This window comes from Phyllostomus hastatus, unplaced genomic scaffold, assembly GCF_019186645.2.
Source record: "Phyllostomus hastatus isolate PE091 unplaced genomic scaffold, TTU_PhHast_1.1 phas_contig_159, whole genome shotgun sequence".
NCBI lineage: Eukaryota > Metazoa > Chordata > Mammalia > Chiroptera > Phyllostomidae > Phyllostomus > Phyllostomus hastatus.
The window spans coordinates 39,434,610-39,458,992 of NW_025333640.1; the positions used below are offsets into that span (position 1 = coordinate 39,434,610).

The window sequence follows — 24,383 nt, forward strand, 5'->3', positions numbered from 1 at the left end:
CCCAGGAGCCCGGGGTGTGCGGGCAGAGTGAGGGGAACCTGGAGGCGTGAGTGAGCAGGTCTGTCCCCCAGGCCCCGGACGAGGCCACCCTCTGGCCCCAGGGAACGGCCATGCGCCTCGTCTGGTCCAGGCGCTTCGGGGCGCAGAGCAGCTTAGGCCCCGGTCGGTACCGGTGCCACGGGGTCGCCGCCGAGTCTCACAGAGCAGGCGGCCGGTGCGGAAGGCGTTGACTGTGCACAACACACGGCGACGACGCATGCACAGTGCTCACGGTGCTGGCTCGTGACAGAGGGCGCGGTGACAGTCACCGGAGCCTCACAGCCGTCCTACCGTCGTCACTTCACCGTCGGGGACCCTGAGCACAGAGGGTTTAAGCAGCCTTTCCAAGGTCACACCCCAGTCCCCGGAGGAGGAGGCCAGGCCGAGGTCCGCAGTCCCGCCCCCGAGCCTGTGGAGCGCCGAGTGGCTGCGTCTGCTCGCTCAGCCACGGGACCACCCTGAGCGGGGGCGGGGGGACCGGGGTGGGGGAGGCTCAGTTGCCACGGTGAGTCTGGGAATCGCCAGCAAAGGGGAGGCGCAGGAGCCATGGCGGCTGGGTGAGATGAGTCACGGGGACGAGAGTGTGCAGGGGGAGATCTGGGCCAGGGGCTGAGGAACCCGACCCGAGGGCGCCAGGCAGGTCGGGCGGTTCCGGTGGAGGCAGATGCAGGGACAGGGAGGCGGTGGGAAGTTTGTCCCCCCAGGCTGGGGGTGGGGGACGGTGGGTCAGGAAGAAAAGACTCGAGCAGGCGGCACGCAGACCCCGCCTCGCAATCTGGGGGGGTCCAAGGAGGTTGTGGCAGCTTTTTCTTTTGTTCAGAAGAAAGACAAAAACTGAACCCCACAGGGGATGGGGCTTTGTCAGGTAACCCCGACTTTCATGCTGAGGTCTCCTTTGGCGTCTGGACCTAACTCTAGGGAGAGGATTGTTCAGGCTTAGGGATGGCGGGAAGAACACTGAAACCCCCACCCAAAGGGTCACAGGCCACGGGTTCTCCCCAATCCCCCCCACTTTTGCTGGCCCCGGGCGGCGGTGAGAAGTGCGCCCCACAAAGAACCAAGAACTTAGAGGCATTGGACACCCCAGTTTTTACTTCCTTTGTGATTCAGTCATCTTTCCCCATCTTGCGCGAATCCATTTTAGCTGAAGGAAGCATAGTCGCTAATGACTCGGTAAGAAAAAGCAGAAATCATAGCCAGTATTTACCCCAAAAAGTTTGAGTCCACACTGGTCATGGCATTTAAATGAACTATTAGTATGGACTGCGGAAAACATCAACTTCTGTTGAAATGAAGTTTCACAAACTTGTGCAATCTTATAAATGAACACTACACAACCATTCAGAGATGTTTTTGTGTATTGCATTGTCTGCAGAAACATCACTGGTGTCCATTTTTTTTTTTCCAGCAGGTTGAATTCTGTGTAAAAAGTAGCTACTTCCCCATTTAGAGGACTTCACAGAATGTTGTCACAAGGTCGGCCTCCGGCTGTTTTTCATTTGAGGTTTCCTCCTCCTCACAGCCCCTCAGAGGGCGCCCCGCCCCGCCCCGCCCCGCCCCACCCCCCACGCCTGCCCGTGTCCGCGCTAAACCGCGCCTGAGCCTCTGTCACGTACTCACACGAAGCCCAGCACGCATGCCGAGTCTTGGCCAAAGTCATGGCATTGCCAGCCGGTGCTCTTGCCGCCCCGCCTCCCCCACCGTCACCGCGAGAAGGTGGACAGGGGGCCGGTGAGTGGGACGAGGAGGGTGGTCCGCCGTGCGGGCTCTGCGCACCCTCATCGGTCACGGTGGGAGGCAGGCGGTGCCCGGGGGCAGGGCAGTGGCCTGGGGGCAGAGCAGCACCGAGCAAGGACAGGGTTCGGCGCGGACCGGGAGGGCCCCGGGCACTGCAGCGCGTGGGTCTTGGACAGGGTCAGCCAGGCGGGCGCACCTGCTCCCGGGCACAGACGAAGGTGAGGGGTGGAGCCTGCAGGGGGCTGGGGTGGCGGCCCTGCGCACCGGCACCGGATGGGGGACGCGAGCTAAAGGACGTCTGCTGCCACCCGTGGGTCGTGCAGACGGGGTGGCCTCTGGGCTCCAGCCCAGACCGGCGAGGACCCGCCAGGGGCCGCACGGGCCGCCGAGGAGACCCAGGGCCCACGGCGGAGCAGGGTCCTGCACTCGGCCCAAGTCTGGCCTGAGTGGGAGTCGTGCCCAGCCTCCGTGTCGCCTCCGAGGACCGAGGGGCCGGGAAGTGAGCATGTGTGGGCTGGGAGCTGCGGCCCCGGCGCCGTGCCTGTGCGGTCTCGCTGGCTGTGTCCCTCCGCCCAAGGCCGCCATGCTTTCTCAGCAGCCACGTCTTCTCTGGTCTCGCCCGGACGCTGGTCACCAGCCTCTCAGGGGCCCCCGCGTGGCCCCTCTCCTCCCGGGACACTTAGTCACGCGGACTCCAAACGAGGCGGGAGGGTCGAGGTGGGACCCGAAGAAGGAATCTCCGCGTGCAGCCGTGCCGATGAACTCCGCCCCCCCAACCCACTGCCCCCCGGGGTCCTGTTCACGCTCCCCCCCGGCTCCTCGGGGGGCGAAACGGGCGGCGACCACTTTCCACTGCTCCGGTGTTCCAAACAAGCACGTCGCAGGCTCACTAACAGGCCAGAAGGGATGGAGCGGGTCACCGTAGTATCATCCAGAAACGACCCTCTGTGTCATTTCTCGTCGAGACGGCTCCGCCAGAAGGTCTCTGCCGCCCGGTGCCCCTGGGAGCCGGGCCCTTTCTCCTCCGGGAAACGAAGCGGGGTTGTCCAGGTTCTGTTCCAGGGGTCAGCAGGTGTGCACGTGCTGTCTCCCCACAGGACAGCGGGGACCCAGGCCAGCAGCACAGGCCGCCCCCACGCTGCCGGAAACGTCCTTTCTCCCCTGGTCCCGGCCCTGCCGGCCCGAGGGGGCCCGGTCACGACGCGGCGGTGCCTGTCAGTGTCGGCGGAGACCCCGCCCCCCGCTGCGTCACCTCCTCTCCTCCCAAAGATGGAACCGGGGGTGCGGGGGTGGGGGGGCGGCGAGAGGCCGCACACCCTTCTCCGTTCTCCTGCGGGAAGAGGTTTATGTAGCAGACTCTGCTAGCCTTTCCCCAGGACATTCGTTCCGGGCGGCCGGCGCAGGCGGGCCCGCAGTCCGATAGGGAGCCTAGACTGACCCCCCGCCCTCTGCCCCGGCGGGGGTTACTGGAGGCCTCTCTGTCTGTGGGAAAATATCTCTGCACACCCGAACGGACGGATGAGTCTCTGAAAACGGGGCCAGGGCCCGCGTCCGAGTCGGTGCGGGTGTGGCGGTCCCCGCTGGGGGCGGCCGATCGCGCAGCATCTTGGTGACCGGACAGCCCGATGTCCACGAGAGCGGAGTCACATGATGTGGGGACTGGACCGTCCCTGAGGGTTCTGTGAGCACCTCATTCTCCGGAAGAGAAGCTGCTGCAGGGAGGGCCGAGGTGGGACCCGAAGAAGGGGCCGGGGGGAAGGTGAGGAGGGCAGGGTCCCATGTGGTGGGGGGGACGTCATGGTTAGGGGGGCAGACGGGCCGGGCTCCGGGCCGGCGGGCCGCTGGCAAGGCGAGGCTGGAGGAGTCTCTCCACAGAACTGACCCCGTTACCGCGTTCACACTCCCCGGGGCGGCGCGGGCGCCCCTGCGTGGGGGACGTGGGGGACCTGGGGCAGCGCGCACGGTGCCGGCGGGCAGCACCGGCGTCGGGGACAGAGGCCGCCCTTCCCTTCCCCGACGAGCGCTGTCCGAGCCGCATGTGCACTTGGAGACGGCCCCCCGCCTCCGACGGGGTGTCTAGCGAGATACATTTTCACAAAATCCCCAACCCGGCACGGCCTTACTCCCGAGACAGTGGGCAGCAGTGAATCAGCGCTGGGCACTCGGGGGCCGGCCGAATGGGGGTGGGGGTTCCAGTGACAGCAAACAGAACATGGGCTAGTGAAAACACACGCGTGCACGATTTACACACACACACACACACACACACACACGAAGTCTCTGCAGAGAGGGGCAAGGAGACACGAGTTCAACCCTAACCCAGGCTCCTCCCTTCTGACTCAAAAGCAGCGCCCAGCGACTTCCTGTGCTCTCCCCAGAGGGACGAGTTCTCTCTGCCCCTGCCCCCCGCCCCCCGGCCCCCCGCCCCCCCCCCGCCGCTGGGAACCCGGCTCTTCTTCAGAAGTTGACTCACGGCCTTCGGGTCAAAGGCTGTGTCTGCCTCCAGTTTCAGAAGAGACGCAGCCAGGCCCGCCGCCCGCCTGCGCGGAGCCTGGTTTTCCCTGGTGCAGGTGTGGGGCCGTGTGGGGGTGGGAGGTCGACCTCAGAACACAGAAAGGTCGTCCTGATAAGCCAGGGAATCAAAGAGAAGAGCCGAATTCAAACTCAGAGCAAGACACCGACCTCGCGACAGCGCTCCCAGCTGAACTCGGCGGCACTTGCTCGCCGGCGTGCGGAAGGAAGTGGTGAGTCACCCGGGCTCCCGCGGGCCCTCGCTGCGCCGCCCCCTCCCGTCCGGCCAGACTGCGGGGCCTGGGGAGCGTGGACTGTCCGTGCGGCCTCGGGCCGTAGCCTCGACCCCCCTGGTCCGGTCAGTGAGAACACAGGGCCCCTGGTTAATGCAGCCGGTTGCCAATCGAAAAGAAAGAGGATTTTCTTAGCTGAAATAATTCATACATTCATAGAGACTGAAGCAACACATACATTAATGGTGAAACAAACCTTGACTTTGTCACATAAGCAGTTGATTGTGGTGAGTGTATTCAGTGTCAGTATTTACCCCCCCCACCCCAAGAGCATGGCTGTGGTAAACACACACACGTAGCATAGATCTGGGAGAAGGAGGGGTGCGGGATGGACACAGATGGCCACCTCGGGGACCTCTCGCCCCTGGGCCAGCCCCTGTGCCACTGCAGTGCTTGGTCTGGGCCTGGCTCCGAGACCGCCGGGCCACCCTCCCGCGCTCGCTCGGTTCAGCAGGCCCGGCCGAGTGCAGGGCGCCGGGTCCCCCAGCGGGAGCTTGTTGGGTCGGCCCTCCTGCCGCTCGGACTGGCTGCCGTGTGAGGGAACCGTGCCGTGCGACCAGCTCCCTCAAGCTGGGGGGGCCTCACACAACACGGGTTCGCCCTCGCGGTTTCCTCGGCCGACGCAGCAGACGCAGCTTCGCCGGCAGGTCGGGGCTCGGGGCCTCTCCCCCGGACACCGCCCGAGCATCAGTGGGGCCGTGGCCACCGACAGGGCTGGGTGGGGGCTGGACACTCGGCTGCCCTCCTGGCCACCGGCGAGCCCCGGGTGGGGGCGGCGATCCAGACAGCGGGCTGGCCCGGGGCAGACAGCGCAGGCAGGAAGCCGAGGCGTCACTGTCGCACCACTGGCTCTGGAAGCTCTCGGCAGCGCCGCAGTCTGGCCCTGGGCCACGTGGAGACGGCACAGAGTGTGAAGGCCCAGGGGTGGGGACGCTCGCTGGGCCGCCCGGGAGGCAGGTGCCAGCTCCCTGCGCCCTCACTCAGGGTCCCTGCGGCCGCTTCCATCAAACAGACCGTCCTCACTGCGGGTGCTGCTGCGCTCGGGTGGAAACGAGGCGGGGACAACTGGTGACTTTCGCGCTGCGATTTTTCAGTGAGACGGACCTCTGTGGGCTTGGGTTAATTCCGAAAGATTTCCCCACGGAATCAGGGGCCAGGCGCAGAACGCAGACCTGCTGGGGTAGACGCAGACGACGGAAAGAATGTAAACGAAACTTAGGAGTTAATAGTGGTTGTTTGGGGTTGGGGGAGGAAGGCTCATTAATTTTCATTTGAGCATTCCTAATACTGCTCCGGTTGTGAAAACATCGATGTATCTCTTTTAAAAAAATCGTGATTTGGGGGCACTGGCGAGATTGTGGGCACTGTTTAATGTCCCTGTGGTTTCGTGTATTAGAAGGAGAGTAGTGCTTTTCCGGGCTCACGGTCAGGGCACCCGTTTCTCTCGGGAGCTGCAGGAGACGGTGACGGGAAGGCTTACCTCCAGCGGCACAGGAGCCGGTGCGGGGCCCCCGACCCCCCGGCGTGGCAGCGAGCGTGAGTTCACACGGACATTCCACACAGAGAGAATGGCGGCCACACCCCCTGGTGGGAGGGACCCAGCGCACTCCGGTCCTCGTGCGCTGGCCGGTCTTGAACCTGACGGACGACGAGACCGAGGCCCCGTGCAAGCATCCTCTGGAGCCGTGCCCTGAGTCTCGCTCTGGTCCTCTGCTCCTTTCCGCGGGGTTCCCACGAACGTCAAGTCTTTGAACAGCATGAGACCAAGGCGGTGCAAATTCCTGTGCAAAGCCATTGGCGATGGCTTCCTATTATTTTCTTAAAGAATGGGGGGAGAGGGGAAGGGCCATTGAGGAACAAGTGTAGAGGACACATGGACACAGTCCAAGGGGGGTAGGATCGGGGGTGGGGGGGTGGGTGGGGCAGGGGGGAGTGATGGGGGAAACAGAGACAACTGTCCTTGAACAACAATAAAAAAAAACAGGTAGATGTTTCCAACCTTGGAAGTGACAGGCAAGGCAGGGGGTGGGTGAAGAGTGTCCCTTTGCATCTTCGGTGTCCCCCCCGCCCAAAGCCAGTCTCCCCAGGTCCAGCCCAGAACCAGAAGGCTCCTGGAATCATGGGGTGTCTCCCATCACCCCGCCGTTCTGCTGTTACTGACAGCTGCCACCAGGGGGCGCAAAACTGGGGTTGGGACCTGCATGGATTTGGATTAAGTCCCCGAAACCCTTGCCCCCTGGATGCGTGGGTCCAAAAGGCAACGGCAGTCAGTTGCTTCACCGGTCTCGCACGATGCAGCACCCCGTGTCCATCCTGACGTTTTAACAGCCCACCCACCCAGTCACAGCAAGGCTTTACCATCATACTAAAGATCTCTCCTCCCGCCCAGACGACCTGTTGATAATGCCGGCCTCTGTGACAACCGGCGAAGAATTTATACTGACTGGTTACTGCACCTGAGTCCCCTTCAAGGAGGGGAAGAGAGAGACCAAAAAGCCTACGATACTTTCCAAAATCGTTTTATTGTTTTCTTCCCTGAAGAGTAAAAACAAATCTCAGAAAATAAACGTCTCTCCTAATTGTAAGAACAGGCCTCTGGCTGACAGGAGCAGAGTGGGGTCCCCCGTCAGAGATGCCCCCCCCCCCCGGGTTCCTGATGGCAGGGTGATGCTGCGTAAGTCACGGTGCTGAGCTTGGGGGCGGGGGCGTTCGGCCTCAGAGGGGCGGTGCCTGTGAGGGGTCATTTTAATCCCGGGAGACGTGAACATTTATTTACTTTGTTATATTAAAATTAGCTTAGGAAATACAGGGCATCAATAATTTATCTATAAACAAAGTAAACCAATTAGAGATTTTCTTTTCTTTTTTAAAAATAATAGTTTATTGATTGTGCTGTTACAGTCGCCCTGACTTTCCCCCTTTGCCCCCCTCCACCCAGCAGCCCCCGCCCCCTCAGGCAACCCCCCCACCATGGTCATGTCCAAGGCCCAGGTGCAGAAGTTCTTCGGCTGCTCCATTTCCTAGGCTGCACTGCACATCCCCACGGCCGTTCTGTGACCACCTGCCTGTACTCCCCCATCCCCTCGCCTCTCCACCCACTCTCCCCGCCCCCTCCCATCTGACATCCTTCTTGTAACTGACTTCTTTTCTCTTGCTGCTGTTAAGACTCTCTCTTTATCTTTAACCTTGGGCCTTTTAATCATGATGCATCTTCGGGTGGGCCTCTCTGCACCCATCGTAATTGGGACTCTGTGCTTCCTGGACTTGCATGTCTGTTTCCTTCACCAAATTAGGGAAGTTTTCGTTCACTGTTTTTTCAGGCAGATTTCCAGTTTCTTGCTCTTCCTCTTTTCCTCTGGCACCCCTACGAGGCAAATGTTGGACCTCATAAAATTGTAGAGCCTGATTATACTGTCTTCATTTTGGGGGATTCTTTTTTCTTCTTGTTATTCTGCGTGGTTGGTTTTTGGTTCCTTATGTTCCAAATCATTGATCTGATTCTTGGCTCCATCCACTCTACTGTCGTTTCCCTGTAAATTGTTCTTTGTTTCAATTGGTGTATCCTTCATTTCAGACTGGGTCTTTTTCATGCTGCCGAGGCCCTCACTGAGTTCCCTGAGCACCCTTATAACCAGGGTTTTGAATTTGGCATCTGACAGATTGCTTACCTCCATTTTGTTTAGCCCTATTTCTGGAGTTTTGATCTGTTCTTTCATTTGGACCATGTTTCTTTGTCCTCTTGTTTTGGCAGCCTCCCTGTGTTTGTTTCTGTGCATTAGGTAGAGCTGCTTTGTCTCCGTGTCTTGGTCGTGTGGCCTAATGCAGCAGGTGCCCTGTAGGGCCCAGTGGCACAGCCTCCCCTGTCACCCAAGCTGGGTACTCAAGGTTCACCCTTCATGTGGGCTGAGCACACCCTCCTCTTGTGATTGAGCCTTGGTTGCTGTTGGCAGATCGATGGGAGGGATTCACCCAGGCCAGTCAGCTGCAAGGACTGGCTGTGACCACCGACCACCCACCTCCGCCCTCTGTGCAGGGGCAGGGTGGTGGTGCTCTGGGGTGGTCTGTAGCTGTCCACTGGGTGCACTGGTCCTGCAGCTTCCCAGGTGGTGCAGCCCACGGTCAGCCCCACTCTGTGTTTGCCCAGGGCACCCTGCCTGAGCTGTGAAGCAACCTGAGATGGCTGCTGCTTGTGCTGGGCTGGGACACTCCCAGGTGAAGCCAATCTGTGACTCTAATCTGGCTGCTGTTAGGGCTCACCAAAGCCAGCTGCTGCTTTGATAGGATTTAAGAGCCGAGACCAGCCATTCTCATGGGACCGCAGCGTGGGTGGGCCTGTAAGTTGGGTGGGGGAGAGCCACTGATACACAGTTCATGCTGTATTTGCATATGGTGCTTCTGCAAGAATCAGTACCAGCAAACTGGCTTTTAGACCCTAAGATCAACGCTGGCAAAGGCTGACAATGAAATGTTCAATTAACACATTACAATTTTATTGGTCAGCTATACCACAACAAAGCTGGATAAACAAAATGCATATTTTTCAGATTGAAAAATCAGTCCATCCAGGCAGGATCTTTAAATCACACGAAACTCGTTGCCAGATCATTGGAGCAATGACACTACGTGCTGAGACATAAAAATAAGCGATAGACCGTGATCTGTTTGAGCATGTCATTTGTTGAAAATATTTTTTTCTGGTGAGTTTCCATTTCCTTTTCTCTTCTTAATTGGGTTTCTGGGATTTTTTTCTATAGCTCCTTGGGCTGTGTCCCCCACCTCCTGGAAACTGTGGCAGTGAATGTTGTGCACACTTCACTGCGTGTGTATCAGGCACCTCTCAGCCTGTAGTTGGTGAGGGCGGGGGGGGGGTCCCGCAGGGGGTGTTCTGGGGGCTCAGCCCAGCCTGCCCTCCGGTCGGCCCCGCGCCAGCGTCCTCGCCCGTGTCCTCCCGTGTCCTCCCGTGTCCTCCCGTGTAACCAGAGGCCCGTCTCTCCGCGAGCCTCCCTCCCGCCTGGGGGAAGGGCTAGAAGAGTGGTCACACTGGAAGGTTTCCCCGGAGCCGGCACCTGGCGGTGATCTTTCCCTGCCTGGTCTCGGGGGGCCTACCCTGGGCGGGTCCCCCAAGTTCCGGAACCGTCCTCGACGTGTCACCCTGTCCGTGGGTAGCTGAGGTGGAAGTTGCGTGTTCTTTGCAGCCGGGAACGGCTTCTGCGACCTGGACAAACTTCATAAACTCCGCGGAGTGCTGTGCACGCTGCAGGTGACGTTGAAGGAGCTTTCTCCCTCTAAGCACCCTTTTTCGGGGCTGAGACGGCCCCGGGAGCCCCCCAGGCCCCTGCAGGGGCCGTGCGCACCCCCTGAGATGCGCACGCACCCGGGACGGGCTGCTCTGAGGCGGCTGGAACGGGGCGAGAGCGGCTTTGCACGGTGAGAAGCCCCGAGCCCCGGGGCCCTCTGACAGATGCTTGCTAGGTCAGTCTTTCAAGGGTGAGTCAGGGCCCGCGGCCGGTGAGGTGTTGTCCCTTCTCAGCTTGCAGGAACCACGAGGGGGTTCATTTTCACAAAAGCAGTTTTCACCCGGCCCAGAGCGGGAGCTAGAAAAGAGGCACTCCCACGCGAGGGCAGCAGCGGGGCCGCGCGGGGGAGGTTCCCAACGGCGTGGGAGGCTGCAGGCCTCTGGGGAAGCTCCCCCTCCGGGCTGGGGCGCCCACGCCTGCAGCTGCGGCCCCCACCAGCTGCCTCGGAACTGCTCACCGGCCTTTCCCCTCCCCCTCCCTCTCCCCCTCCAATCCAACACGCACATTCAAAACTCGGCCCGTACTTCTCGCTGAGGCAACACGCGCTTGTATCAGTTTGCATCAGCAAATGGAATAAATTATTAAGACCGTATTCGCACACGTCTTGTTATTCGGGCCGTGTGTTCCTGTAAACACCTCGCCGAGGTGTGCCACCCCGAACACTGGAGACGCCGTGTCGCTCCGTGCGTTACCCTCAGCGTTTCCCCTGGCCTTCTCCAAGGCCCTGGGTCGCGCTGGCCGCTGTTTCCTTCCAAGGAATGACTTCTTCTTTGCACCGCGGGGCTCTGGAGGGCAGCTCCAAGCCCCCTCAGCGGAAAACGCGCTTGCCCGCAGAAGCACTTCCCACCCAGGCCCCGATGTCCGAATTTCTCTCTCTCTCTTAAACCGGAATGAGTCAGCTCTCACGTCCTTGTTAAGGAGCCTAAACTCGTCTGCACGCTACGAAAGACCAGTCCGTACTCTCCGTGTTTTCTGGACACGTCCTTCCGTGTGCATCCGTGTCTTTATAAGCCCCGTGTGTGGGTTTGGACACGCGCAGAAGGCGCAGCAGCCCTCGGCGTGTTCTCGAGCTTTCTGCTGGTCTCGGGGTCCCGCCGCCCCGGCAAGTGCCTGGGGCCGGCGCTGACAGGGCCCTGGCGGCTCCTGGCTTCCCCACCGAGCTCCTGGCCACGCCGGGGCCCCTGCTGCTCGAGGGTTCGGGCAGCCGGACTGCGGGCGAGGTGCACTTCCCGGTCTCCCCAACATCGGGGGGACGTCCTCTTCGCCCACAGCTGTGGCCTCGGCTCCAGAAATGGCTCCCCTCCGACGATCACCCCGGTTCTTGCCGAGGGCCCGGGGGGACCGCAGGCTCCCCAGGACAGAGGCCTCCGGGGGCCAGACCCCAGCAGACTGGTCCTGCCGAGGCTCCGCTGCTGCGGCTGAGCTGACCCTCGCGGCCTCCCCGGGGGGGGGGCTGAGCTGGGCGCCTCGGTGGCCTTGGGGAAGACCGCTCTTCTGGCCCTTCCCGAAGCAGGCCCGAGAAAGGTGTGCCTGTTTGCTAGAAGTTACCCTCTGCGGTCAGCTCTGTTTGCACAAAGCTCGCCTCACCACGCCCCTCCACCCAGACTGGCTCTAGCAGCATCTTCAGGGAGGACTCGGGCCGCTGGCCAGGGGCAGAGTGCAGACCGGCCGCCGTGCGGGGGACTGAGCGGTTCTCCCGCCGGGAGGCCTCTCCACGTCCACCCCTGGTGCCCGGAGGGCCTTGCTTTGGGAGGCTGTTTCTAGAGGGTCCCTTGTGAACAAGGGAGAGAAGCAACCCAGTGAGGGAAGAGCCCAGCTCTCCAGGAGCCCAGGGCCACAGCCGCCTTAGAGGGCAGCCGGGGCGGGGGTGGGCTGCTGCCGGACCCTCTGGCTGCGCTGGCGACAGGGACCGGCCTGAACCACTCCCTGGGCACAGCCAGGCATGGCTTTTCAGGGACGGGCATGAGGAGCCTGGGGGGGCAGCGTGACCTCCGGCAGGATTTCGAGGAGCGACTTCAGAATTCGACCGCCGGTGGGACCCCAGGGCGGAGGCTGGGGCCTGTGGGCAGGGCCGCCTGTGCGTGGTGCCCGCTCCTGCCGGCTGGTGCCGGTGTGGGGCTGGTGGTCGGATGAGTTGGAGACCCCCCCATGCCTCTCGGAGGGTCACTCCCTCGCAGGGAGTGGGGGCGGGGCCCCGCGTTGCTAGGGACTGCAGAGGAGACTCGAGGTCACATGATGCTTTCTAAACTTCAGGCTCATGAACGGGGGTCCCCCTCATCCTGGAGACCTGGGGAAAATGCAGGTTTTCCTTCCCTCGGTCCCGGTGGGCCTGGGGTCCTGCCTTTCCAACGGGTTTCCCACCGGCCCGAACACCCCACCTGAAGCGACAAGGAGACAACGTTTGTGGTTTCTGGTGCCCACAGAGGGTCAGGAGCGACGGCTGGTCTCTCCTCCCAGTCGTCACGCCCACCAAGCTCACCGATGCCAGGTGTCCCCGTGCGTGTGGCTGGTGGGCAGGCTCCGGAACAGCAATGATGTTATTACCACACTATCCAGGCTGATCTGTCTGTGCTATGAAGCTGGCTGAACTTCAGCGACGGGCTCAGTCCACGTGTGCTCACTCTTTACGGTTCACGGCTCGTTTACTCACAACTTTAAAAACCAGAGGGAACGACCACAAAGTCTCTTGAATTGTTGACGTTATTTTTTTATGATCTCGCTCCCTTTCGGTAGACACAGAAGATACTGTAGCTTATTGGACGGCAGGGAGTATTCTTAGCTTCACCCAGTCAGAGACATTGTTGCTAATACTAACACCCAATAGCTTCAGGCGCAGGAACACAATTATCGTGTGGCAGAGAAAGAAAACCGTAGGGCCCTAGACCGCCTTATCCGAACCTGGGGCTGTCTTTGGAAATCACAGCCTATAATATCAGAACGTACCTGTCCATTTTCTCCTTCCCCTGTGATTTAGTTTTACACTATCACGTTTTACATGATGCCTACATTTGATGTTTGCAATTTAAAAATCAGTGAATAAGGATTATTTTGGGTCCTTTGGCGACTGTTGACTTCCTGGCACCTCAGTCTCTTTGGGAAACAGGTAATTTTCTCGGGAGTGAAAAACGTCCTGTTGCATTCTGTGTTCTCAGAATTTGGGGGCGCAGGGAGCGGGGAGGTGGAGAGAGCAGGTTCTCCAAGCCCCCCTTCGTCCCAGGTGGCGGATCAGGCCTCAGGAGTGTTGACTATTTAATTGTGGCGGCAGCTGGATTCCGTCAGGTCTTTGATCTTTTGGCGGAAGAGCTGAGAAAGTTCACCCCGGGAGGAGACACAGCATGGAACAATGTCTTATTTTTGAGATATTTTTTTCTCCACTATACGAGGGGTCTTAAAAACCACACAACCGATCAAAGTGGAAACGGAAACATGCTGTTTGCTATTTGGGGGTGACACCAAATCTAGAACCTTTGACCTGGGGGGCATGTGCGGCCCCACCTGTCCCGATCTCACTTTGGGGTGGAGCAGTGGGCAGCCCGGGGGCCCGGGTTTGCGGTGGGGTCAGGAGGAGCGGAGCTGGACAGGGAGCCCGTCGGTCTGAGATCCAGCCCCCGCGCGCGGACCTCGGCAGTGTTCCTCCGCCGGGCATCCCGTGGTTCCCAGCGCAGCCTCAGCCTCACTCGTGTGAGCTCCAGAGCGCTGGAGGTGAAGTCGGACCGTGGTGATGTGATCTTCTGAGTCCCCCGGGATGGAAAGGTGAGGTCCCCTCCCCAACCTCAGCACCGGGGTTGCCTTTTCCTTAAAATACCTGTAAGCGAATCATTTCAGTCACTACTGTTGTGGCTTATGGGTTCCTGCCCATCCCCCGGCGCCCGGACCCCACGGTGCTGCGGTCGGGGGCGGAGGTTGGAAGACCCCGTGCAGGCCAGCGGCGGTAAGCAGGGTCTGGGAGGGTGGGAGCCACAGCGTAGGATCAGATGTTATTCTTCTGCTTTAGATCTTGAACAAAAGAAACTGCTATAAGAAATAGGGCCCTCCTGGCTGGCGTAGCTCAGTGGATGGAGCTCGGGCTGCGAACCAAAGCATCGCAGGTTCGATTCCCAGTCAGGGCACGTGCCTGGGTTGCAGGCCATGACCCCCAGCAACCGCACATTGATGTTTCTCTCTCTTTCTCTTTCTCCCTCCCTTCCCTCTCTAAAAAATAAATAAATAAAATCTTAAAAAGAAAGAAAGAAAGAAAGAAACAGGGCCCTTCACAAAGGACGTGTGGGCCTCCCCGTGCCCGCAGCCCTCTCTCTCACGGGTGGGGACCATGCATCCCACTCAGCATTGGTCTTGCGGGATTTGGCCCGCGATGCCCGGCTTCCAAGTGACCGCTCTGTGGGCGGTGACTCCTGCCGGACGGAAACCATCAAAGCGAACCTAACGTGGGAGCCAGGTGCCGCTCCCGGGGTTGGACGAGGGGGTGGACTCTTGCACGCTGAGAATGGGAGAGGACTCAGGTGTGGCGAGGGCGGAGGGCGGAGGGTGACGCGTCCCTTGGGACACTGCTGCCGGCACCTGCACTGTGCTGGGAAGGCCACTGCGTCCTGGGGCCTGGCGCGCGGCGATAACCGGATGTCGGTCCCCACCAGCTGCATTTCCGACTTGTCTCCGCCTGGGAGGCCAATCCCTGCTTTCATCCTCCTTAGAAAGGAGATTTACGCTCTCCTTCTCTCCCCACTGTGGGCCCGATAAAGCCCCCTTTTGGCAGAAGTCTCGGAACTAAAGTCCTCTCCGGTCCTCCGGAAAAAGCAGCGCCGTGGGGTTGGAACGGCTCGAACCCGGTGCTGTCGAGCCCTTGGTGATCCCGGCGGCGGGGGTTTAAAAAGCACCACGTGGGCTCGTCACGCAGACACGAGGGAGAACTCGGCCAAAGTGCCGAGAGGTGCTCGCGTCCTTAAAATGACACCCCTATCAGGGGAGAACGGACACAGGATCAAACAGGACCACGGCAGCGCGAGGGTGACTGTTTCCAGAGTTTTGGGGGGGGGGGCTGCTCGATTCTGCAGGGTGACGGCCCGTCGCCCCGGCTCTGCCAGTTTTCACCCAGACGGAATTTCATCAAGCAGTGGAGTCAGCTACGCCCCTGGTTAGTATGCGAGTTCGAGTCTGGGATGGGAAAAAAAGCTGCTTTCGGGAGGAAAGAGAAAGCCAGCCTTCACACTCGGTCCCACTGCTCGTGAAAGGGGCCGGCGGGGCGGCGGGGAGAGGGTAATGGCGCCCTTCGAGCTCCGTGCCGCCCGGCTGGGGCTCCTGCACAGCCTCCTGGGTCCTCGAAGTGCCATCGCGGGTGTTGGGAACAGTGAGGACCACAGTGTGGCTGGAGGCCAGGGCCTCCCTCTCGAATGCCTCTGGAGGGCCGCCGGTGTCCCCGGGCCTCAGAGAGCCCTCACCCTGCAGGCAGACCGTCCCCGGGACAGCCCCAGAGCAAACCGCACGGGAATGTTGCCGGGTGGGCTGCCCTGCGTTCTGGAGGAGGAAACCCGACGAGCATGAAGCTCTTCCAGGCCCCCCCCACCCCACCTGTGGTGTCGGGACTCCTGCCCCCACTGAGCCCCGTTCTGCCCCGGTCTGGCTCTGGGGTGTCGGCGGGCAGAGGGGCCAAGTCTGTGGCGGAGAGGGAGGGGCCGCAGGGACCGACGTGCCAGCGCGGGCCCGTCTCCCCAGGGCGCCGGTGAGACCCACGGCCAGGGCCTGAGCCCCGCGGCGGGGCCTCCTCGCTGAGGGACACAGCCGCTCCTCTGGGGGACGGGCTGGACCCCCCCTTTCCCGGCCCTGAGGCCCGGGGGCCTCCCGGGCCTGCTCCACACTCCTTCCGGACAGAACAAGGGACGTGGGCCGGCCTCGTTTTCCCCTCCCCCTCGCACACGTGCACCGCCCTGCCCCCCCCAAGCCACGTGAGATTATCTCTGGGTCAGTCGCTTTAGGCAGCAGTCTTCGAGCCCTACTGGATTTTTTTCAATTCCCTTCTGTATTTTTCCCTGCAGGTAAATCACTAAACAAAATACCCTTTCGTGAATTGTGAAAATCACGCGGCGGGCAGACTGCCAGCGTTGGCCTGGGGCTGGTGGCACCTGGCGTGCACGCGCGCTGGGGGCGGTGAGTGGGGGCCTGTGGCCTGGCGAGGCCTTGATTCCACGAGGGCGTCTCTGGAGCTCAGCCTGGCGGGCGGCGGGGTGAGCACAGCCCGTCCTCGTGTTCCAGCGGCTCGGCCCTCCGCAGGGTCCTCAGGTGTCTCATCCCGTCTCCTGTGGGCTGGCGTCGCCATCCACGCCGTCTGCCCTGGTCGGAGTTATAACGGGAACGGTCCCCCCACTTACCTGTCACCAGGCCCCGACACACAGCCCCCCGCGGTCCCCACACCCTTTAACCTACGGGTGGTCCAGTCAAGAGGAAGCGGCTGGAGATAAGACTGGTCCTTAGGCCCAGCCTGGGAATGCGTCCACGTTTCACTGACAGCAAGTGCACCGGCGTCTGTGCAGCACTGGGTGCTCGTGGGAGGAATTTGAGAGCAGGACGGCAGGAGCTGGACGCACAGGTCCCGCCTCTGCGACCGGCCTGCGTCCCACCTCGCTGCCGTGGGCTGGCGGGCCGCTCTCCCCTCCTTTATCACCCAAATGGCGCCCTCTGCGGCCCACGCTGCTTCCCCCACGGAGAGAAACCGGGAGAGTAAATGCGACCTTCCTCAACTCAGAGGACTCTTTGAAACACACGATCAGCGGACGCCAGCAGACCTGAAAGGCTGGTTGGTGTCTCCGCACGGAGTGTGTCTGCTTCGGTATCCGGCTCCGGAGACTGCCCCCTGCTGGTGTCCGTGGAGGTGTCAGAGTTTTTAGGGTGACCGCCCGCGCACCCCACACTGCACTAGGGCTTTCCTTCTTCTGAAACATTTTTGACAATGACGAGACTGTAGCAAACGCGCACGCCGGCCCGTCCAGGACTGACACGGGTAACATTCTGCCACAGTGGAGTTAATGTGGGCATTCCCTCTGTGATTCCCCGGCTTCCCCGGGCGCGTCTGCAGGAGCGGACCTGTGGGAGCGGACGGACCGTGGTTCTCGGGCCCAGCAGTCTGTCCTCCTGAAGGACCGCCGCCGCCGCCGCGTTGAAGGGGACCACCCTCGGACACCCCCCCTCCTCTCCCGGTGTCGCCAAGGTGCCACTGGCTGTGAACCTGACCTCCCCGGCCTGCGGAAAACTGGCCCCTTCAATGTAAACCAGCGGCAGAGGCAGCCATGGACGCTTGCTGCTGGGCGCGTCATCGGTGACGGTTTCGGTCCTGAGCGGGCACTCACGCCTTTACCACTTCGGGGAGGTGCCCCCCCCACCCCCGCCCCGCCTCCCCCCGCTAACAATAACTGTGCAGACTGCTTTCTTGGGCGACGAGAGACGCATGCACAGTCCCTGACCCGTACTGTCAGAGCAGCGACGGAGACTGTCACCATCATTTCCCGTCTTAGTAAGAAAACGCTCAGCCCCCCCACCCCCCTCCTCAGAGGTGGTGGGCTCATTTCTAGATCGCTTTGAAGGACACCCGTTTCCATGTCGGCCCGGGTGCGAATTCTCTCAGGAAAGGGCATAGGAAGCTGACACGGAGGAGCATTCCTAGAAGTGAGCGCGCGGCCCCCGGGGCCCTTACAGTAAATCGTGTCTCCCCTGCCCCGGCGGCTGGGTGCCGGGGCCCTATTGGCTGGTAAGGCTTTTCCACTCAGTGGGCAGGCGGCTTTCCTGGCCCCCCCCCCGCCCGCCCCCCCCCCGCCCCGCCGCCTGAAGGGCCCCGCTGCTGTCTCATGTTTCCATTACAGCAGCTCCACGGAGGGAATCCTCCTCCTGGGGGGGTCTCCCCAGGTGGGGCGCGAGTCTTTCATCTGCGGGCTGCCTGGGGAGCTCGGAGGGGAGCATGGGCAGCCGCGCGGGGTTCCCCTGTGCATGGGTGGATTAACCTTTCAGAATGGGTTTCTACTTAAACCACGGAGTCTCGGTTTGATTGAGAGAGACCCGGGCGCCCTCGGCGGGGCCCTCTCAGGACTCGTAGGACGCGCCCCTCCGTCCGCCAGGGGCCTCCCGGAGCAGCATGGTGAGTGGCCCCACCACCGGGCCCCCGTCCCCTCGTCCCCGGGGTGGGCTGGAGCGTCGGCGCGTTGCGTCTCCAGGGGCTTCCAGGTCTCGGGGTAGAGAGGCCTGTGTGGCTGGCCGGGAGCTGGGTCCCATCAGCAGCTGAGAGATGGTTTCATGGGTCCCGGGGGCAAAAGGAGGCAGGACTCGCCTTGTAAACGGTGGCCACGTGTCCTGCTCTCCCTGGACGTGTTTGTGGCTCTTCCCGCGCAGCCCCGGGGCGCCGCCAGGTAAGGGAGCCTGGGAGAGGGCAGGTTCGAGTGTGTGAACACGAGGGCCTCCTGACTGGGCGGTTTTGGGCGGTTCTGTCACTGCTGGCGGCGTGTGAGTCACAGGGACGGCTATCCTGCCGTCTCGGCGGTCGCCGGGCTCCGTCTGAGTGCTGGGGGCAGCGGGGGGGGCACGGCAGGTGTGTGTCTGCCTCCTCCTGGGCCCCTGGGACAGTGGTGCCCAGTCCACGGGACAGCACCCAACGCCCAAAGGAGTGTGTTTCTAGATATGAAGTCCCCGGACTTAGTGCACGGCCATGTTTTCCGGGGAGGCTCGGACCACGGACGCCCCCGGGTGTCACTGCAGTGTGCGCGGTGCCGCTGCCCGCGGGAGGGCGCTGGGAAGGGCCGTGGTGGCCGGGCGGGCAGACGCCTCCGGGGACAGGGTGGGGCTTCGTCCCCGTGGCCACAGCCTCCTGCCGAGAGGTGCCGAGGGACCCGGTCTCCCGGGTCTGGGGCATTGCCCTGGCACCCAGGCCCGGTCCCCACGGCCCTGCCCCCACGGCCCTGCCCCCACGGCCCTGCCCCCACGGCCCGGTCCCCACGGTGGAAGGAGGCCCGGGGCCTCGATGGGGTGGCCAGAAGCAAGCCTCTGTGGGGCAGGTCAGCGACAGCCACCTGTTTTCAGGTGACACGCTCTTCTCAAATTTTTGAGACTTTAAAAACCAAACCAAACCCCAGAGTTATAACGTATGTCTGAAGTCCAGAGCAGAAAAAGAAGCCCGCTCCTTATTTTCTCCTCCCTGCCCCCCCCCCCGCCCCCGCGCCCCTGCCCTCCGGGGCTGCGGCTCCCTCCCCCTACCGAGTCCGCTTCCTCACTGGCGTGTCGCCGGCTCCCACCGAGATCCGCCGTGCCGCCGCCCAGTTCTGGAATAAGTGAGGTGTGACTAAGGGAGACATGATGCTGTTTAAACCTGCGCAACACTGAGTTTTACACGGAACCCCTCCTGCAAAGGGGACCTGGAACCCACAGGTGCCAGAGGGGCCCATGTGGTGGCGGCAGCAGCAGCTGAGCGGACGGGCAACACCCCGACTCCTGCCGCCCCCGCCCTCGGGGGGTGCTCGGAGGGGCGCCAGAGGTCAGACAGGCTTACCGGGCTCGGGTCAACTGCATGTGTCCCGCTCAGGGAGAAAGCCCGGGCCCCTGTCCACTGTTCTCTTCCCAACTGGCTCCGGAACGGTCCCTCCTCAGAGCTCCCCCTCCCGGCCTCTGAGCTCCGCTTCCCGGGGGAGACACTGAGCGAAGCCCCCTTGCAGGTGTGTGCCCGTCTGTGGGGGGCTGGTCCGTGGGCGCTGGGCGGTCTGGACCCGCCGATGACAGTTTCCCTGAAGGATGAGGGGCTTAGAATACAAAGAACATCCTTTATTTTTTTAAAGATCTTATTTATTTATTTTTAGAGAGGGAAGGGAGGGAGAAAGAGAGAGAGAGATATCAATGTGCGGTTGCTGGGGGTCATGACCTGCAACCCAGGCATGTGCCCTGACTGGGAATCGAACCTGCGACACTTTGGTTCGCAGCCCGTGCTCCATCCACTGAGCTACGCCAGCCAGGAGGAACATCCTTCCCATACGTATGTCCTCAAGTCTTTAAGAAAGAGCCAAGGGTAAAAAAAAATCTTTCTACTGAAATTGCACACAGCATAAGCAAAAGACATTAGTTTCATTTGAAGACCCAGCCAAGATGAACTAATCCTGGGGTTTTCAAATAAAAACAACTCGCGGGGGGAGATCAGTCCAGTGGCCGCCAGGCGCGGCCTGACAGACGGCCCCTTGATGGACCCAGGGAAGGAAATGACCTTGGGGGACAGAGAAACAGCCACCCGGGGGCAGTTAGGACACGGTTCACAGACAATGGTGATAAGTAATCAAAGCTCAGGGACTCTGTTCTTTTGCTGATCGGACATGTGCAACTTCTGCAAGATGAGACGTATTCACCAGCCCAATTCTTGCAGTTTTAAAGAACATCTCCCATGCAGATATGGTGAACGGTTTCCTCCTGAGGTGGGTAAATACTGGTAACTAGAACACGCTGTGCCCAGGCGGGCTGTGACCTCCAACACCCACCCTCAGCGAGCTCTTCAGTGGGCCGCCGTGTTCCTGTGTCCCTCCAGTTTCAGAGAACAAACGGTCATTTCCACGAACTCTTCCCTGGGGGAAGCTACTTGAAAGTCTTCTGGGAAGACAGCTTACAGTTCTTGAATTACAAACAGTGAAACAACTGGAACCATTAAAACAAGCAAAAATGGTTCCACTGAAACAACAGGACACAGTGCATCCTTTCCGAGTTTTTCTTGTAGAGAGGGAGATAAAATATGGGGGCAGCACCACTGGGCCGAATTCGATTTACAATGGAAAAGCAGAGCAGGAGGAGTCTTGACGTTCAAGGGGTCGGTGTAAGCAGGTTCGACCCCACCTAAGTGTGCGTCAGAAAAGGAGATGCAGGTGTAATTAGAGGTTGTTCCACTGCTTGTTACCATAAACATTAAGATAAGACTGTGGCACAGACTTTAAAATCAGTTTAAGGGGACCTTGAACTTCGCACGAAAAAACCGAAGGGCAGGTTTGGTGCCTGAGACCCAGCGTCTGGGGGTCCAGGCTCCCCTCGCCTTTTCACTGCTGGCGGAAGGCATCTGTTTAAACCCCAGGGCTGAGTTCGCGCATCGTCAACCGTCCCTACAATTAAACGTCTCTCACTTGTCTGCGTTGAGTCACACTGCGACAGCAGAGTTCCTTATGTGTGTATGCGTGTTGGTCTGGGGGCGCCAGCTGGGTGACCCGGGGGTGCCAGCCGGGTGTTCCAGCTCCAGGGTGATGTCTATGCAGCCGAGGGTATTCGGAGTTCCACCATCCCTAGGTTTTGATAGGACTACATGGTTATGCATGTTACTAACGTTAGTGCATTTATGATCATCATCATCACTATTTTAGAAGCACAGTCTCTGACCTGGCTTCTGTCGCCGGCAGTTTGGTGCGAGCCAGCACAGGCTCCCCTGAAAGGCCTGTTCCCCTCAAACGGGCAGCACGTCCCGAATCTCCTGTTTTCACGCTCATCAGCAAAGCGATCAGCGTAACAACGGCACACACACGACACCATTCCTGTCCCACAAGCACCCGTTTCTCGACCGGCTCCCCACTCAGTGTTCACTGTGGAAGATCTAGATCCCGTCGCGTTTGTGTAGAGCTTAGTCCTGAGCGGGCAACTCTCCCTGCAGCGCCGGGGACTTGGGAGTGTTTTCAGACGCAGCCTCAGTCCCCCTCACATCCTCCCTCTGAAGGCAAGGGGTGTGGTCCCGACGCCACAGGTGAGGGCCGTGGGGCTCAGGCCGTGTAAATAATTTGGTGAAAGTCACAGAGCTCGTTGACAGTCAGAGACAGACGGGGACCCACATTTTCACTCTTCACTCCATTACCTTTCCGACGCCCTCGCTCAGAAAGGCAACTTGACAGTTTGGGGGACCTCGAGGAGGTTCTGCTGTAGACCCCCACTGTGCAAGAACAGCTCCTCAAAGAGAGCCCCACAAAGACCGGGGGGGCACATGTGTCTTTCGCAGCAGAATGAGGGACCCTTCTGTGGACAAGACCCTCTACAGGGGACCAGTCGGCCCCTGGTCACGTTTCGGTGGCTAAGACACACGCATGGCGTGCTGCAGTGCCGAGTCTACAGTCCTGGGGTGACCGGCCTCCCAGCGCCGACCTGGGGGACAGGCCCTCAGCCGGTGGGCTGCCCAGTCTCTTCGCTTCACCGACGGTGGCGACAGCCAGGGACAGGCAAGTTCAGTGGCGGAGCCGTGGCCTGCTGAGCCCTGGCTGGGGCACTTTTCCGACCTCGGTCCCCGGTGTGGTGTTTCACACCGGAGTCTGGCAGGGGCCGTGGGGCGAGTGAGCAGTGGGGACACTTCGCTGCTGTAAAACAAACTGATTTCTTAGAAGGAAATAGGTGATAAATTCCCCTGAGTTGACACCTTTCTCAGAAATGTGAGATGGAAAAAAATTAGAAACCAACAGCCGTTCTTGGGGGGTATTTCTTTCTTTTGGTTTTAGCCAAACAAGCTGTAGGCAAAGTCTCTTCCTTGTTCTCCTCCATTGCCCGAGAGCCGGGGCCGTGAACGAGGAAGGTGTGTGACTTCCTTCCCCTTCAGCTCTGTCCACAGGCGATTCAAGGGCCGCAAGGGCCTGCAGCTTGGATCCGGGGCCTTATTTGCTGGAGGACATTAACGAATCACAACTTAGAACATACGATTCGTTTCTTCATGCCATTGTCTTCTAAAAATCCTTGAGCATTTGCCTAATATTACGTAGGAATTATCTGAAATATTTTCATGGAGTCTTAGCTTTGTGCTTGTAAATGTTGGTTGCTTTTACCTAATAGGCTTTCAGTCCCTGTTTCTAGACTTAAGAGGATTCCTTTTTCTTTTATTTTAAAAAGTTTTTTTTTGGAGACACAAACACTTTAGTGGGGAGCTCTAGGAGCAAAGCTTCTCGAACCTGCACACCGGTCTGGAGATCTAGACTAAACCAAGGTGTGATAGAAACCCACACCTAAGATTCTGTAGTAAGAGCGTTACTGTTCCGGGTACAAGTAAGTGCTGGCGTGATTCATACTCCTCAGCCCACTCCTTCGATGCTTGTGGGGCATTCGGCGTAACGCGGGCGCGGCCTGGGGACCAGGCAGTCAGTTGTGAACGAAACGTGTGTGAAGTCACCCTGGCCGGGAGCTCAGTGGGTCGGAGCCTCATCCCGTTCTCCAGGAGGTGTGGGCCTGGTGCCTGGCCGGGCAGGCCGTGTGAGGGGAGGCGGCTGACCGTCCCCCCCCCCTCTCGCCCTCCCTCCCCCTGTCTCTCTCTGACTCTCTCTCTCACCCTCCCTCCCTCTCTCTCTCTCACCCTCCCTCCCTCTCTCTCTCTCTCTCGCCCTCCCTCCCCCCCGTCTCTCCCCCCAATTCCTGTCTCTAAAATCAATAAAAAAAAAATCCTCGAGTCAGAATTAGAAAAAAAAAAACCCATGTAACATCACAGAACTTCCAGTCTAGTGAAGAAGAACAGCACACACACCAGAAGAGTGAACTTGCAGTTGTGACAGACCGTGCAAGGGGAGGTGGGGCAGCTGTGCAAGTGCCTTTATACACGCGTGAGCGTATGTGTGTGTCTCATCTGAGCACCTGCCAAGGTCTTTACCACGTGTTACATGCAGACAGAGGGCGATAACTTCCACCGTGGTTTCCCACTTACCCACCAGGCTTCGTCCTCGGGGGGTCAAGCCCGGTGGACACTGGGGTTTGAATTTAGTCACGTTGGACCCTGGGATGAAGCAGAAGGACCCTCTGTCCCTCAGCGTCTGGAGAAGCACTGCGTTCTAGGTCTGCACGCGCCGGGGGAGGGCATTCTCTGTCCAACACGGGCTCTTGCCGGCCTCAGGCTCCCTCTGCCTGAGTGAAGCCTCACTGGCCTGGGCCTTCGGTTGCTCGTTTGCTCGCTTGTTTTGACGCATTCCGATGCTGCCGCGCAGCCTCGGCCCCCGGGACAAACCCGCCCAAGGGCAGACAGATTCCGTGGCAGCTTTTAATGTGACATTCTCAAGGCCTGTCCAATTATTTGTGCTCGCTAATGCACCCCAGCCCTTGAACCTGACGTTGGAAATCCAAGTGCATTAAGAGCTGTCACCGTGGATGGAGAAAAGCTCCGAAAACTTGGTTTGCTTCCAAAAGCAGGTTTGCCCTTTAAAGCTGGGTGACTCTGGAGCTGTGGATTGTGTACATTTCTGCTCAAACCATCAAACAGCAGATGAGCTTCACCGACGTGCCGGAGCCCTCCGAGACTCTGGGACACCTCCCGGTGAAGTCAGACAGAGCACCAGCTGCTTCTGCGGCAGGAAGGAGGGCGGAGACAGGGGTGGGGGCGGGGAGAGAGCGAGGAAGCCAGGGAAACAAAGAGACGGTTTCCTTCCAGCTGCGAGGAGGAGGCCTCTGGCCAGTGGGGTGCTCCCTTCTGCAGCCTTTGGCTCCCAGAAAGTCCATGTGGTTTACACTCATCCCCCCCAGGAGAACCAGAGTATGAAACAGCTCTAAGTAAAATGTCCAGTTCTCC

At 60.2% G+C, this 24,383-nt stretch overlaps 1 protein-coding gene across 3 annotated transcripts in view; it reads left to right on the forward strand.

Moving 5' to 3' along the window:
• Positions 1 to 1,618: 1,618 nt before the first annotated feature.
• The window catches only part of TNIP3 (TNFAIP3 interacting protein 3), an 80,244-nt gene continuing 57,479 nt past the window's right edge, over positions 1,619 to 24,383 (forward strand). For 2 of the 3 annotated variants that reach the window (XM_045831296.1, XM_045831298.1), the window contains exon 1: positions 17,857 to 17,993. In XM_045831296.1, the coding sequence (XP_045687252.1) occupies positions 17,991 to 17,993 (3 nt within the window). In that variant the 5' untranslated portion in view covers positions 17,857 to 17,990. Of the gene's footprint in view, positions 4,521 to 17,856; positions 17,994 to 24,383 lie in introns of those variants that run through there. The other variant, XM_045831297.1, reaches the window with a different exon arrangement.